The 14,495-nt window shown below is 26.1% G+C and overlaps 2 protein-coding genes across 2 annotated transcripts; one reads left to right on the top strand and one right to left on the bottom strand.

Annotated features, from left to right (window-relative positions):
* The first annotated feature begins 39 nt into the window (after nucleotides 1-39).
* On the top strand, nucleotides 40-7,031 carry LOC132922349 (double-strand break repair protein MRE11). The gene is made up of 9 exons (XM_060985823.1): nucleotides 40-309; nucleotides 667-829; nucleotides 1,631-1,770; nucleotides 1,845-2,243; nucleotides 2,354-2,596; nucleotides 3,728-3,945; nucleotides 4,029-4,177; nucleotides 6,366-6,492; nucleotides 6,561-7,031. Exons 1-9 carry the CDS (start codon nucleotides 210-212, stop codon nucleotides 6,783-6,785), a joined length of 1,764 nt encoding a protein of 587 aa, XP_060841806.1. The 5' UTR covers nucleotides 40-209; the 3' UTR covers nucleotides 6,786-7,031.
* A 2,180-nt stretch (nucleotides 7,032-9,211) lies between these two features.
* LOC132922329 (uncharacterized) lies at nucleotides 9,212-11,394 on the bottom strand. Its single transcript, XM_060985798.1, has 3 exons — nucleotides 11,045-11,394; nucleotides 10,678-10,965; nucleotides 9,212-10,604 (listed from the first exon to the last, which is right to left on the bottom strand). Exons 1-3 carry the CDS (start codon nucleotides 11,174-11,176, stop codon nucleotides 9,312-9,314), a joined length of 1,713 nt encoding a protein of 570 aa, XP_060841781.1. The 5' UTR covers nucleotides 11,177-11,394; the 3' UTR covers nucleotides 9,212-9,311.
* Between the last annotated feature and the right edge of the window lie 3,101 nt (nucleotides 11,395-14,495).

Here is a 14,495-nt window from a genome sequence, read left to right as displayed (position 1 = left end):
TAGATGTATAATAACTGAATGACTGAATAGATTGAATAAAATATTGTAAATTGTTCGACTATTGTCCATTGTTTAGTGTTAGTGTCAATTTTTAATTTTGTCGTTACTCTTTCTACTATGAGTGCTGTTGCTTAGAAATTTTAAAATTTTAAATTGATTAACTCAATTTACGTATAACACAATACTACTGCTATAATTTGAATTTCAAAATGTCGTCTGAAACAAGTGTTCAAGACGATTCAGAAAACTTCAAAATTCTTGTAGCAACAGACTTACATTTAGGTTTCGAAGAAAAGAATTTGGTTCGAGGTGAAAAAAAATTGCTTTTTATCTATAACATGTGACCTATACTAGCCGTGCATGCTACTATAATATAATTATATATTATAATAATACTATATTATCTATTATTATAAAATGTAATATACCTAGTATAAGTATATATCATGGCTTTTTTTAAGAGAATAGATGTGACATTTATTAGTTTTTTGTGTAGCACACATAACTTAAACATTTTATGTCGTGTTTACCTACTTATGAAAATATATTTATTTTTATCAAAATTATTAGCATATTTCTATTTTACTTTATTGATATTTATTTACCTAATTTTATGTAATACCCACAAATTATATAATAATCATTTATTTATCATTGTTATTTTAGCTGATGACACATTCAATACATTTGAAGAAGTATTACAATTAGCAGTAAAACATAAAGTTGATTTTATATTATTAGCTGGTGATTTATTTCATATCAACCAACCTTCAGTAGCATCTTTAGAAAGATGCATTTCTCTCTTGCGTACTTATTGTTTGGGAGACAAGTAAATATTTAAAGAACTGTATAATAAACTTAAGTATAAAAGAGTTATATAATAATAATAAAAAATAATTAACTAATTAATTATTATTAGGGCTAAGATTTGTATGTGAATACATATTTTTACTAAAACATGATAAATTAAGTATTGAAAATGATAACTTAATTTCACGTGATTTGCAATAAAATAAAATATATTTTATTTTACATATTTTGTCATAAATACATATTTTAACATTATTTAGAAAATGTCTGCATTTTTATTTACATATTTTGTAAATTTTGACAATTTCGGTGGTTTAGTAGTATTATACATTTATACTTCGATAATAGTACTCGTAAAAATTATAAGTTTCTAATGCATATAGGAAATAAGTATATGAAAGTATTAGTTAAATATTAATAATTTGATTATAGTTTATATTATTTGTTTCTGTTCGATAACTATACATTAATGATCTTAGATTATATTTTACATTCAACAATTATTAGACAAAATATCTTTACGTTTTATACTTTTTAAATTTAATTGATTAGAAATTAAAAACAATTACTTGTATATTATTCAAAAATTATTTAGAATTTTAGTTTAATTTTACTTGTTAACATAATATTAAATTTTTCTTATTACATATTTTTTATTTTATACTACATATTTTAGCCATTTTAATTATATATATATGTACATATTTTTGGTTTTTTATTGCATATAAATCCCAGCCCTAACTATTATTCACCAATCTCAGATAAGGACTGGTATGAATAAAATATTATTCAATTTTCTGATTTTATTTTTATAATATAGACCTATAAATATGGAATTTATTTGTGACCAAGCTGAAGTATTTAAACATTGCAATCATCCTATTGTCAATTTTGAAGACCAAAATCTAAATGTTTCGATTCCAGTTTTTTCAATTCATGGCAATCATGATGATCCTTGTGGTAAAATATTTTAATATTTAATATTATTTATTTAATTAAAAAAATATTGATATGTAAATCAAAACATTTTCAAGGTTATAGAGAAATGTCATGTATGGATCTTTTAAGTTCCATGGGTTTAATTAATTACTTTGGTAAGCAAACAAATCTTCAAGAGCTTAAAATAAATCCTATACTTTTAAAAAAAGGATCAAATAAAATTGCCATTTATGGTTTGAGTCATATCCGAGATGAAAGGTTGGAACGACTATTTAAGGATAAAAAAGTATTTATGAATCGCCCATTAGAAGATGTAGATGATTGGTTCAATATATTTGTGTGCCATCAAAATCGTGTAAGTCGACCAGGTACAAAATATTTATCTGAAAAATGTATTCCAAGTCATATAATGCTTACCATTTGGGGACATGAACACGAAAGTTTAATTGACCCTGTTCGAGGGGACTCAAGTTCAGGTTATATTTGTCAGCCAGGTAATAGCAATAATAGTGTGTTTGTATAATTATAACTTGGCTTAAATTAATATTGCATAAACAATTTTCTATATCTAATGTATTGAAAATAATTACTAATTTACTATTAGGTAGTACTGTAGCAACGTCTATGTGTGAAGGAGAAGCAGGTACGAAATATGTTGGACTATTAACTATCAGTGGTAAACGTTTCAAAATGGAACCACTTGAATTGAAAACTGTTAGGCTGATGCACTTTGAAACAGTAAAACTATCAGAATGTGATGAAGATGTTAGTACTTCAAAGAAAACTCAAGAATTTGTAAGAAGACAAATTGAGGATATATTATTGAAATTGAGTCTTAAATATAGTGGTAGGTTTGAATTATTTTAATGAAAACTAAAATTTAGTATTCATTCATTAAAAAACCACTACCAGTCAAAATTAATCACTTAAAATTTAACTTCCCATCAAATGAATTTTCCACTTAATTTTTGATTTTACTATTGCATTCTACTGCTATGTAAGAATTATTACCCCTATCGTTATCCTATTCTAAAAATATGTATTCTATGTATGCAATAATATAATTTACAAAATACTATAATATATTTTTTATACAATTTAAATTTAACTTAACTTAATTATATTAAAATTTAGAAATGTTCTCATTAATAATATAAAATAAAACAATGTAAAGGGTATTGTAGCAAGTATACTGTTTGTTTTAGATAGGTACATACCTTTTTTTTTAATAAATAATTTATTAACTTGTAAAAACTAAGTAATACTTATGTCATTGTAAATAGTTCAAAATAAATTTCACTAATTTATTAATAAATTCATGATATATTAAATAATAAATAATTATAATTATTACAGTAGAAAAGTTATTGATATGGATAGTTTATATTTGTAATTTATATTTTTTCATTTAAACTTTTTTAACTTAAGTTTATGTATAGCCTAGAAATTTATATTTTTCGCTAGATTAAACTGTTGTCTACTGCATAAACTTAGGCTTTTGGGGACAATAATTTACATTGTATTTTATTTTTAACTTGTTTGTTTATTTGTTTTAAATGTGTAATATATGCATATTACACTGCATATGAAGAATTTAATGAAATGCTACTAAGATAATAATCTCAATAACATTTTATTTTGATATACTTTTATACATTTATATTTGTAAATAACCATTGTGGTATTCAATAGTATTAGCCAAAAATAAAAATTCTGGTAGATAAAGATTAAGTGATTGATTTTAAATGGTTATGACCTCTCCCCCTCCCCACATAATGCAATGTACTTCAGTGTTATTTGTTCATGTCTTTTTTGTTATTTTCGAAACATGTTAAAAAAATGAATTGATACATTAAATAATAATGAAAATTTTAATTGTAAAATTTAAAATTAACATAAAAATTTTTTGAATGAGCTAAAATCTACCCATTTAAAGTTACATATTGGCTATATAATTTAATTTATTAATGATACTTAGGTCACACTAAACAACCAAAATTACCATTAATACGACTCAGAGTCGAATATACTAATGAAACTCAACATTTTAATGGTATTCAATTTGGTCAAGAATTTCAAGACCGTGTTGCAAATTCTAATGATATGATATTATTAAGAATGGAAAAGAAAAGTGTTCAAAAAAAAACTAAATGCATTGATGACCAAGCTCTTTCAAATATTATGGATAATGAAGAAGTATTATTCTTACAGACCTAATATTATTAATATAAATCAATTTAATTAAATTTTATTTAATATTTATAATGATTTTGATTTAGATGGATAATATTGAACATATTGTTGATCAATATTTTAGAACTACTAACGAGGAAAATCAACTAGAATTATTATCTGTTGATGGTATGGCTGAAGCAGTTGATTGGCTTGTAAATAAATCGCGTCTTGATGCAATAAATAAAGTTGTAACGTGAGTTTAAGTGAATTTATTAGCTAAATCTATTGAAAAATATGTTATAAACATGATTTGAAAACTGGATTTGTATAAGGGTAATCTGTTTAAGGCCTTTGATTTTATATTTATTTATTTATTTATTTATTTATTTATTTAATATAAACGGACGACAGTCCTAAAACATACTGAAATTAACATTGTGTTACAAATTGATAAGTAAAACAATAATTTATAGATAAATATATAATAAAAATAAGAGAATGAGTAAATAATAAAGCTAAAGTAGATAGGATACAATTAAATATACAAATTATTATTCAAATATAATCAAAGACAAAAGTATTACCTGCAGTCATAAGAAGTTTAGCAGGAGAGTTCAGATATAATTTTTTGTTGAAAGAAGTGGATAAAAGGGTTTAGGATCTCTAGTATTAAGGTAATTAATTTTAAAACGGATTAAAGAGAGAATTTCAGGACAGTCTATTGAACCTAATATTAGTTTTTGTAAAAATTTAGAGAGTAAAAGTGTACGACGGTCACAGAGTGGAGAAATATTAAGAAAATTTAAAACGTTAATATATGTGCTGTGGATAGGTCTGTTTATGTTAAATTTAAATGAGATAAAACGTAAAAAATTATTTTGCACAGATTCCAGCGTAAGAGCTTGTTTCGAAGTACTGTTAATCCAGATGAGGGGGCAATACTCTAGATTAGAACGGACAAGGGAGATGTAGAGGATTTTTAAGGGAAAAGGATCTGAAAATGCAGCACAAGTACATTTAATAAACCCTAAGTTGCGAAAAGCTTTATTTTTAATCATTTCGGTATGTAGAGAAAAATTTAATGTACAATCAAAAATTATACCCAAATCTTTAAATTGATTAACAAGCTCGACATTTGTGCCAGAGATTGAGTATTGTGAGTTAACGGGATTTTTTATTTGGTAAAATTTCATAAATTTACACTTTTGTATATTTAAAAATAGGTTATTCTCATTACACCACAAAATAAGGTTATTAATGTCTAATTGCAAATTAAGAGCGTCTTGTTCTGATTTAATAATTTTTACTAATTTTGCATCATCGGCAAATAGAAGGATATTAGAATTAGTGATGACATTAGGAAGATCATTAATAAATATATTAAAAAGAAGAGTTGATAAGTGGTCACCTTGAGGAACACCAGAAGGTATATTAAACTGTGAAGAGGTAAAATTTAGATATTTAACGATTTGGTAGCGTCCGGATAAGAATGATCGAAACCAATTTAGTAGAGAGCCCGAAAAACCAAATATTTGTAATTTTCTAATAAGAATTGTATGATTGACCTGGTCAAATGCCTTAGAAAAATCAGTATAAATAATGTCAGTTTGGGCATTTAATTCAAAAGAATTAAGGATTATGTTTTTCACCACAGCTAAATTATTACATGAAGATCGCTTGGGAATAAATCCATATTGATGATTTGATAGAAAGGAAGAGCAGTAGCTTGATAATTTTGAGGAGATTAAATGTGAAAATAATTTTGGTATAACAGATATCTTAGAGATAGAGCGATAATTCGAAATTAACGAAGGATCACCTTTTTTCAAAATTGGAGAAATAAATGAAGTTTTCCAAATTGATGGGAATAAACCTTTTTTGAGAGATAACTTAAAGATATTTGTTAATACTGGAGTCAAGATAAATCTACAGTTATAAAGGAATATAGAGGGTAATATATAGTACATTAACCTTTTCTTAAACTTCATTAAATGTTTTGATTGAATTTAAAATACAACACTAAAGTTATATCCAATTATAAAAATTATTTTTCTTTCTGTAAATCTTTTGTATTGAGTTACCATTAGGCATTAACTCTAAACAAAACATAAATGTTTTATTTTCATTTGCCAAAATAAAATTTCTGCGTAAATCCATCTTTAAAATGTGAATTTTCTTAAATCCCATCTTTTTGCACATCTAGAACATTAAAGGAACTACTATTGTAAATTTCAAATTTTGATGTTTTTAAAATGTAGCGATCAATGAGTGAATGGTATTTGGATTATATATATATTATGTTTTAAAAAAAAATTTATATTTATTTCCACATTAGGTAGAATCTATTTTATTCAAATAGGAATAGCATTTATATATTTTTAGTCTTATACTCATGTGTTATAAATTATTTGGACTTTTAAATAAAACTTAATTATTTACAGACATCAAATGAAAAAAATGAAAAATCATGTTATAAAACAAGAAGGTTTAAATGAAAATAATATATCAGAGCACATTATTAGTTATCACAATTCTCGCACCCAAAAATCAAAAGATGAAGCTAATGATGTATGATATTAATTTATTGACAATTATTAATGAATTACTATAGGTATTTAAGACTATTTTAATTTTAGGTTCGTGAAGTATTGAGTTCCCAGCAATATACAGCTCAAAATGATTCTGACAATGAATCAAATATTTCACATGCCAAATCAGATGATGAAGAAATAAGTAATGATTCTTCTGCAAGTACAAGTGTACAAAATGTTCGAGGAAAAAGAGGTCGTGGCAGTAGAGGATCCAGAGCTACTACCAGAGCTAGAGGAAGAGCAAAAGGCCAGACTAAACTAAATTTTTAAAAAAATATATCATTATCTCATCAATAATTTTTCTTGTTTACTATAAGGTTATTAGTTGATAAGTTATTATATTATTAATTACTTTTTATATTGTTATGTATTCAAATAAGTTACTACAAATTTAGCAAAACTAAACAATGATTTGATTTTGTTTGTAATAATCATTTATAATCCTAGCAAACAAAATGTAAGTATTATTTAATACTATAATGTCAATGGTTCTAATAAAATATTTTTTCATTAATATTATTGTTAATTAACAAAAGTGTAAAGTGGTTGTTGTATTTTAAGTACCTAAAAAATTAATATTATTTTTAAATAATATTTCTATCAATAGTTTTGCAAACTTTTGAACCACAAAGGCATGTATAAACTAAAATTACCCACCTACTTATTACTTTCAAAATGTTAAAAATATAATTTACCTTGAAAATTCTTGACCTTATATATTTTAAATTAACAATTTATATTTTGATTTAGGATTGTTAATATCGTTATCATTACAATCAATCAGAACGTTAGGTAACTCATTTAGTATTTAAATTAATGTTATTAAAGTCTATTATTTTAACAAATAACTGATAAAAATCAATCAATGGTTGGAATGTGATTTATTATTTATTAGGTATTTATATTTAGTACATTTTAGAATAGAAATCGTAGAACATAATACACTTACCAAAAATTATAATAATATAAATTATCTATATACTGTAGGTAAATTGTATATACTGTTTTATGTTTATAATAGCAAGGTTAGGTAAAACGATCATGATGAGAGATCCATTTCTAAAAATATTCACAAAACGTTTTTATAATTATGATGGTTTTTTTTCTGAGCTAGGCATGAAACATGTTCAAATTTGTTTTAGTTTTTTTCTATTGATAAAAAGTGGTTCATTGGATAAGAATTTTGTAAAGCGTATTACTCCCATGTAAGTTGATTCAGTGTAAAATTATTAAAAATACTAGGCTTAATTTAATTTTTATGCATTTGAAGTTCAAATTTTTACTAAGTTTGTCAAAATCATAAAAATTATGAATTACGAGTATTTTATAGTAAAAATGTATTATGTATAAAATCTTTGATGTTTATAGCTTAGATTTTAAAATGTATACCATGTTCTTCATAATGTCATAAGAATTTCATATTGGAACTAAAAAATCTTATAAATATACAAACTCAATTATTTTTTTGTACATATTTGTAGTTTATATTTGGACGAAATTATGTATTTTAATAATAAATAACAATGTTAATTATTTCGTTAATATTTAAAAATATTGTTCTTGGGGACATAATACTATGTATATTTTGAATTTTACTATACCTTATGACATTTTAAAAATATGTTGATTATTTTTAAAATACTACATAATTATAATATTAAGAACCTATTCACACAGTTTTATGGTATTTACTATTTACCGTAATACTAGGTAGGTAGTATTTATATTTTATAATCAATGGTATTATTAACTTTCGAGTTTATTAATAATTACAATGATATAATAAATATTAAATGCAATGTTTTTGGGAAAAACATCAATCTATCACTGTCCACTACCACAATAAATTACTGATAGAAATAGTTTTTCTCTGTTTAAAATCATTTTTCGTATATAATCAGGGGCGTATTTAGGTAGGGGCTTTGGGTCCCGTTGCCCAGAGCGGCAAATTTTTAAAGATTTAGAGGGGCGTCAAATTTTTATTTCGTACTTTACATACTGAGTACTGACATAGTGACGTCAATCATTAATATTTTTCACAACAAATGTGTGCCATAGAAGCATAGAATACTATAGTATTTATTTAACATGGAGTTCTATGGTATTAACAGTTTCACCATTGCGCGGCGTAGAAGTTTTTTAATTTTTTTTTACTGGTGGGGAGGCGGCAAAATATGTGTTGCCCTTATCCTAAAATTCCTAAATACGCCACTCACTATAATATATTATAATGTTAGTCTTATGTTACTGATTTTAAATTGAACACACTTACACACCCATTACAGTACCCACTAACCAGTCGACACTTACCTTACCTTTAATGATACTTATAAATTTAAAAATATTATTTTGACTTTTTTAGTTCTATATTTAGACATTTTAACGTATTGAACTTTTTATTCTATTTTATTACTATTACGCGGCGACCGTTTCGAGACATGCTCTCGGCGTTGCAATTTATGTATACTGACATACTGTATACAGCGCGTAGCAAATGGTAAACAATTACACTATTTTTTATATATTATAAGCAGTATTTGCAGACAAGCAGAGTGAAATATTATCAGTAATAAACTATAAAGTGTCTACGCACATCATAGACATGCATTATAAAGCAAATTTAGCAAATTATTTTTTTTTTTTGTTTTTTAATTATCTTGGAACAGAGTACTGGACCATATTAATTATCAAGTACGTAAATGTCCAAAACGCTTAAAAATGTTTATTATAATATGAAAAAAAAATACATACAATTACCAATTTTAAAATAAAATAATTAGATATACATACATAATATCAATCAGAAAAGTCTGAGGAAGTGTCTCTTGTTTGTATCTGATCCGATACTGAATCTAATATTTCGTCAACAATGAAGTCGATTTTGTACAATTTATCTTCCTCTGTGAATGTGTGGCTAACAAAATTAGCCCACATTTCGGGTGTTATGCGTTGAATTCCATCGCTGAGTAGCTTCTTTACATCACTCAACTTGCACGTAGTATTGTGTTGTTTTACATGACTTTTTACCATCGACCACGCTAGCTCAATAGGATTTAGTTCATCGTGGTGAGGAGGTAAACGCAAGACCACTTTATTAACTTTTAACGCTTCTTCATCTATTAAATATTTGTCATGGAAAGGTTTGATTTCATTTACCTTTTCCATTAATAGATGTTTGATTATTGACTTATCGACGACGCAATTTTTAGACACCAGCCATTTTATTATGTTTTCCTTTTTCCAATCCATTGTGGGAATAGGTTCTTTTTTGAGCGAGTGATACGAAATATTGTCCATTACTATAATACAATTATCCTTTAACCTAGGCAAAACTCCACAAAACCAATCATAAAAAATGTTGCTAATAAATTCGTCGCAGTAGTTGGTCGCGTTTTTTTTTTGTTTATAATTATAACACATCAAACAACCATCGACGAAGCCTTCAATTGAACCTATATGGAAGGCTAACAAACATTCCCCTTCGGCTGTTGGATTTTTCGGTCCTGTAGATAATCTATTTATTAATGTATCTCCAATACAGTCATCGACATTTATCGACATTTCATCTAAATAGTATATTATTCGACCTTCGCTCCGATAACGTCGTATGTCTTTAATGTAATTCTGTCGCCATACTACGAGATCTTCTGTTTCAGTTAATGCTCTGTCCTGTTTTCTTTTAGTGAATTTAAAATTCAACTCCTTTAATACCCGATAAAAATGTGATTGAGATATATTCGGAAGGTCCGGATCATTCTTAATGACCTGTAGAATTTTCGGCAATGTCGGTATTTCACGTTTTAACCAAAATGCATGGATTTTTTTTCTAATTGCAATTTTATTGAATTCATCAATTTTATCGTCGATTATCGGACGATTTCTTTTTCTGTCCGGTGACTTTACATGACCAATTTTTTTGGACTCTCTGTACTCGTTCACGATCTCTGTAATTGAACGAAGACTAATTTCTGTTTCTTTTGACAAAGTTACCATTAAATCATCATAGTTAATATTAGATTGGTTTTGCATTTCCATGATTTTGGATTTATAAAGATTAATAATCATAATTTTTTCTCCACTTTCGATTATCTGAAACAATAATAATCATATTACTTAATAAAATATTGTGAATTTAAAAATTAAATAATTTGTAAATTCTTACCCGTTCTTTTCTTTTATTAATGGATGATTTCAAATCAAGATTTTGTACGACAGGCGTCGCAGAATTTTCCGTTGCGGTCGACTTTCTTTCAGGTAGTTTCACAGGCTTTAATTGTTTAGACACTCTGTACTCATTCACAACCTCTATAATTGAACGAAGTTTAATTCCTGAGCATTTTGACAAAGTTACCATTAAATCATCATAGTTAATATTAGATTGGTTTTGCATTTCCATGATTTTAGATTTATAAAGATTAATAATCATAATTTTAACTCCACTTTCGATTATCTGAAACAATAATAATCATATCATTTAATATAATTGTGAATTTAAAAATTAAATAATTTGTATTTTTGTAAATCCTCACTCGTTCTTTTTTTTTTTTAACGGATGATTTCAAATCAAGATTTTGAACGACAGGTGTCGCAGAATTATAATTTTCCGTTATGGCCGATTTGTTCAACAATAACGAATTGATTTCTTTGTTAGATAAATTCATTTTAGAAAATATTCACACAATTCAAAAGAAAAAAACAGTACAATACGATTCAAATAGGGGATGCGTTAATCTGTCAACGCAAACGTAGGTAAATGCGTAATTCACTGATTAACTCTGGAGACTGGAACTCTGTACTGAACAGTGACCACTGACCACTAATCTTTATTCTATGCCACTGATCACTAGGACTGGGGCACTGGGCACAGACCGAAATTGGCGAAATGCCGAATACGTTCGGAGACACGGTTTATTTTACATGTGGGCCGGAATATAGTAGTAGTTGGATGCACTGCATTGGCCATTGAACAGGAAGCTAAATAGCATTGCTCACCCGTAGTGTAGGGCAGTTGTCACGTATGACATATTATGTATTGTATAATCTAATCTCTAGTTAACATCAGCGTTTGATTTTGAACTTTGAACATTATTGTATTTAAAAATAAAAATAAATAAGAATGTTATAATACTTATAATACAAAGCGTTCCGGGGGGAATGACCGGCCGACGTCCTACAAAAGTATACCTAAAGAAAAAATACCCTTTAAAAGAGGGGGTCTAACGTCTAACTTTTTTATTTTTAAATTATTGGCAATTTACTTTTTTTAAATAAAACCGAACTTACCACACATTTTTTATGTTTCTCCAAAACTTTTCAACATTTTAACATAATTTTTTTTATTTTAAAACTATTCAATTATCCTAACCAACATACGCAATAATACCAGAAATCATCCAAATTATTATTATTAAATTGAAAAAAGTAAACATTTTTTTAGCGAAAGTTGGAATTTTTAAAAATAAATTTCATATTACTCTAAATAATTCAATTTTTAGTATAGGTTTTTTTGTTTGTGTATTATTTTATTATTTTTACCATTTTTACTAAATAATACCAGGCAAGAATACCTTATAAGTTTGTTTTTCATATCTTCCATGCTATACGGTCTACGACGATAAGAAATTTAGATAATTTTTTTATACTTTTCTTCTAAATATTTAAAAAAATTATAAATTTATAAATATAATTCGATACTTATTTATTAGTAGGGCTAGGATTTCTATGCAGTAAAAAATTGTAAAATATGTATTTTATTTGCAAAAATATGCAAAAACAATTTTTTTTAAATATTAGTTAATATTATTACATGCTATTATAAAATTATGTTTTTTAAATTCCAATGCGAACGACCGGCGATTAAATCGAAGATTTCTATTGGCTGAAACTGCTTTCCACATTACACGATGTTGTTGGAGCATATTTAAATGACGTAATTTGTCCCGGATTTAAAGTAATATTAACATCTTTTTCTTCCGTTTTATAATCACCGTTTATAATTTTACACATTTTTAGAAATGTTTTGAATCCCTTATTCTTCATTATTAGTATTAAGTTAATTTTAGTTTAAATAGGTAGTATATATTTACGATAATTCGAAAAATAAACCAATAATAATAGACGTTTATTAAATAATTGCCATTTAAAATTAACAAGATTTTTAATAATTTATATATATCCAATTATATGCATTTTGTTCAAAATATGTAAAAATATGCAAAAAAATAAATTGTACTATTTAATCAAGAATAAGCCAAATCGTGGATATATCTGACAACCAATCAATTTGGACTTAGGAAAAAAACATGCAAATGCATAGAAATCCTAGCCCTATTTATTAGGCTCACCTATAGCTATAGGTAATATACCAATATACAATGTACATCCGGACATTTCTAATATAATTATCGAAAAATATAAATATAAAATTATATGAAATATGTATATTATTATTTCAAATAAATCTGACATACACCGGTTTTTATACATTTAAATTTGATGTTAAAATCAATTATTGATTTCAATTTTATCGTTATCTTAGTATCATCACCACTTCAATATTTATTTATTAATACGGCCAATACGGGATATCCGCTACACATTGTACCTAATTACAGTACTGATGGATAAAAGCACAATTCCTATAACATAAATATAAAATATCATATCTTCATATCTTCATATCCTACAAAATTTCATTTTATCACAAACGTTCAAAATCAAACAACATAACACTTTACCATTACAACCAAGCTCGGCTTCGATAATAATGTTATGAATAAAGTGAGACATCTCGGTATATTTTAATCATTCGATTTGAGTTTCAAACTTATAAAAACTATTTGGGCAAAAGCCTATAGAAATTTAGGTTTTATAAAGCGTAACTCCGCGTAACTGTACGTATGTACATATAATATGCATTATATAAAATACATGCCCAAAAGTTTTGTATCTTTCATACATACTGTCTTGTTCGTTAATTTGGAATCATTGACAAACAGATTTGATCAATAAAATGAATAAAATTCTAAGATATATTAAGGCCAATAAGGCCTAAGGGGGCTGTGGGCTGTAGCATATATATAACGTGTCTTAAGTATAGATAGTATAGTATAGCCAGTATAGGTTATAACTTATTACTTATAACTTATACCATGTCACCCTATTTTGTTATTCATAATTCTATTATTAGAATTTTACATTACAATAAACTAATAAAGAACATTTATTCAAGTTTGATTATTTCTTTGATGATAGTTCATTGTAGACATATGGTTGTGAGTTAAAAATATTGTTATTTATTCATTAGTTGTATACTATGTTATTCCTAACCTATGTTATATGTATCTTCTGCAGAGGCGGATTTCGTATAGCTATTATCATAATTGTACAGTCATAAGAAAATGTAGATATGTAATCGCTAAACAGTTAATCAACAAAGCGGTCATAAAGTATCGGTACGTAGATATTTTAACATTGCAAAAACTAGAGAAAAAAATGAACTGCCCCTGGTACTGCTATATTATAATATGACTTGTACAGTTGTACGAATTACATTTGTATGACACGTAAGTATTATAACACTTGTGCTAATAGCACCTGCTGCAGCGCACCACTTGTCGGCTTGTCAGTAGTTTAGATGCAATAACAATTTCTTAAATAAATTATAGCCTATAGGTGATTTGTGACTATTGAGTCAACAACTAAGCACAATTTTCTATCACCTTATGACCTAAATTATGTAATGAATGTTCGTAAATAATTTTAATTTTAATACAATTATTGAATTGTATATTCCATATAGAAAAATATCATTTAAATTAAAAATATTTTAACACATACAATTTTCTAGTGTATACTTTATAAACAGTTGTTTAGTTCTAATAGTTTTATAATTATACCGGAGATACCACGGGTTATCTGAGAAATATATTTTAGTAGACAAATATACAACATTAATTCGATCGGTTTTTTTTTTAAAGG

This window comes from Rhopalosiphum padi, chromosome 2 (assembly GCF_020882245.1).
Source record: "Rhopalosiphum padi isolate XX-2018 chromosome 2, ASM2088224v1, whole genome shotgun sequence".
Taxonomy (NCBI): domain Eukaryota; kingdom Metazoa; phylum Arthropoda; class Insecta; order Hemiptera; family Aphididae; genus Rhopalosiphum; species Rhopalosiphum padi.
The sequence above is the reverse complement of the archived record's forward strand: the minus strand, read 5'-3'. Positions and strand labels throughout refer to the sequence as shown.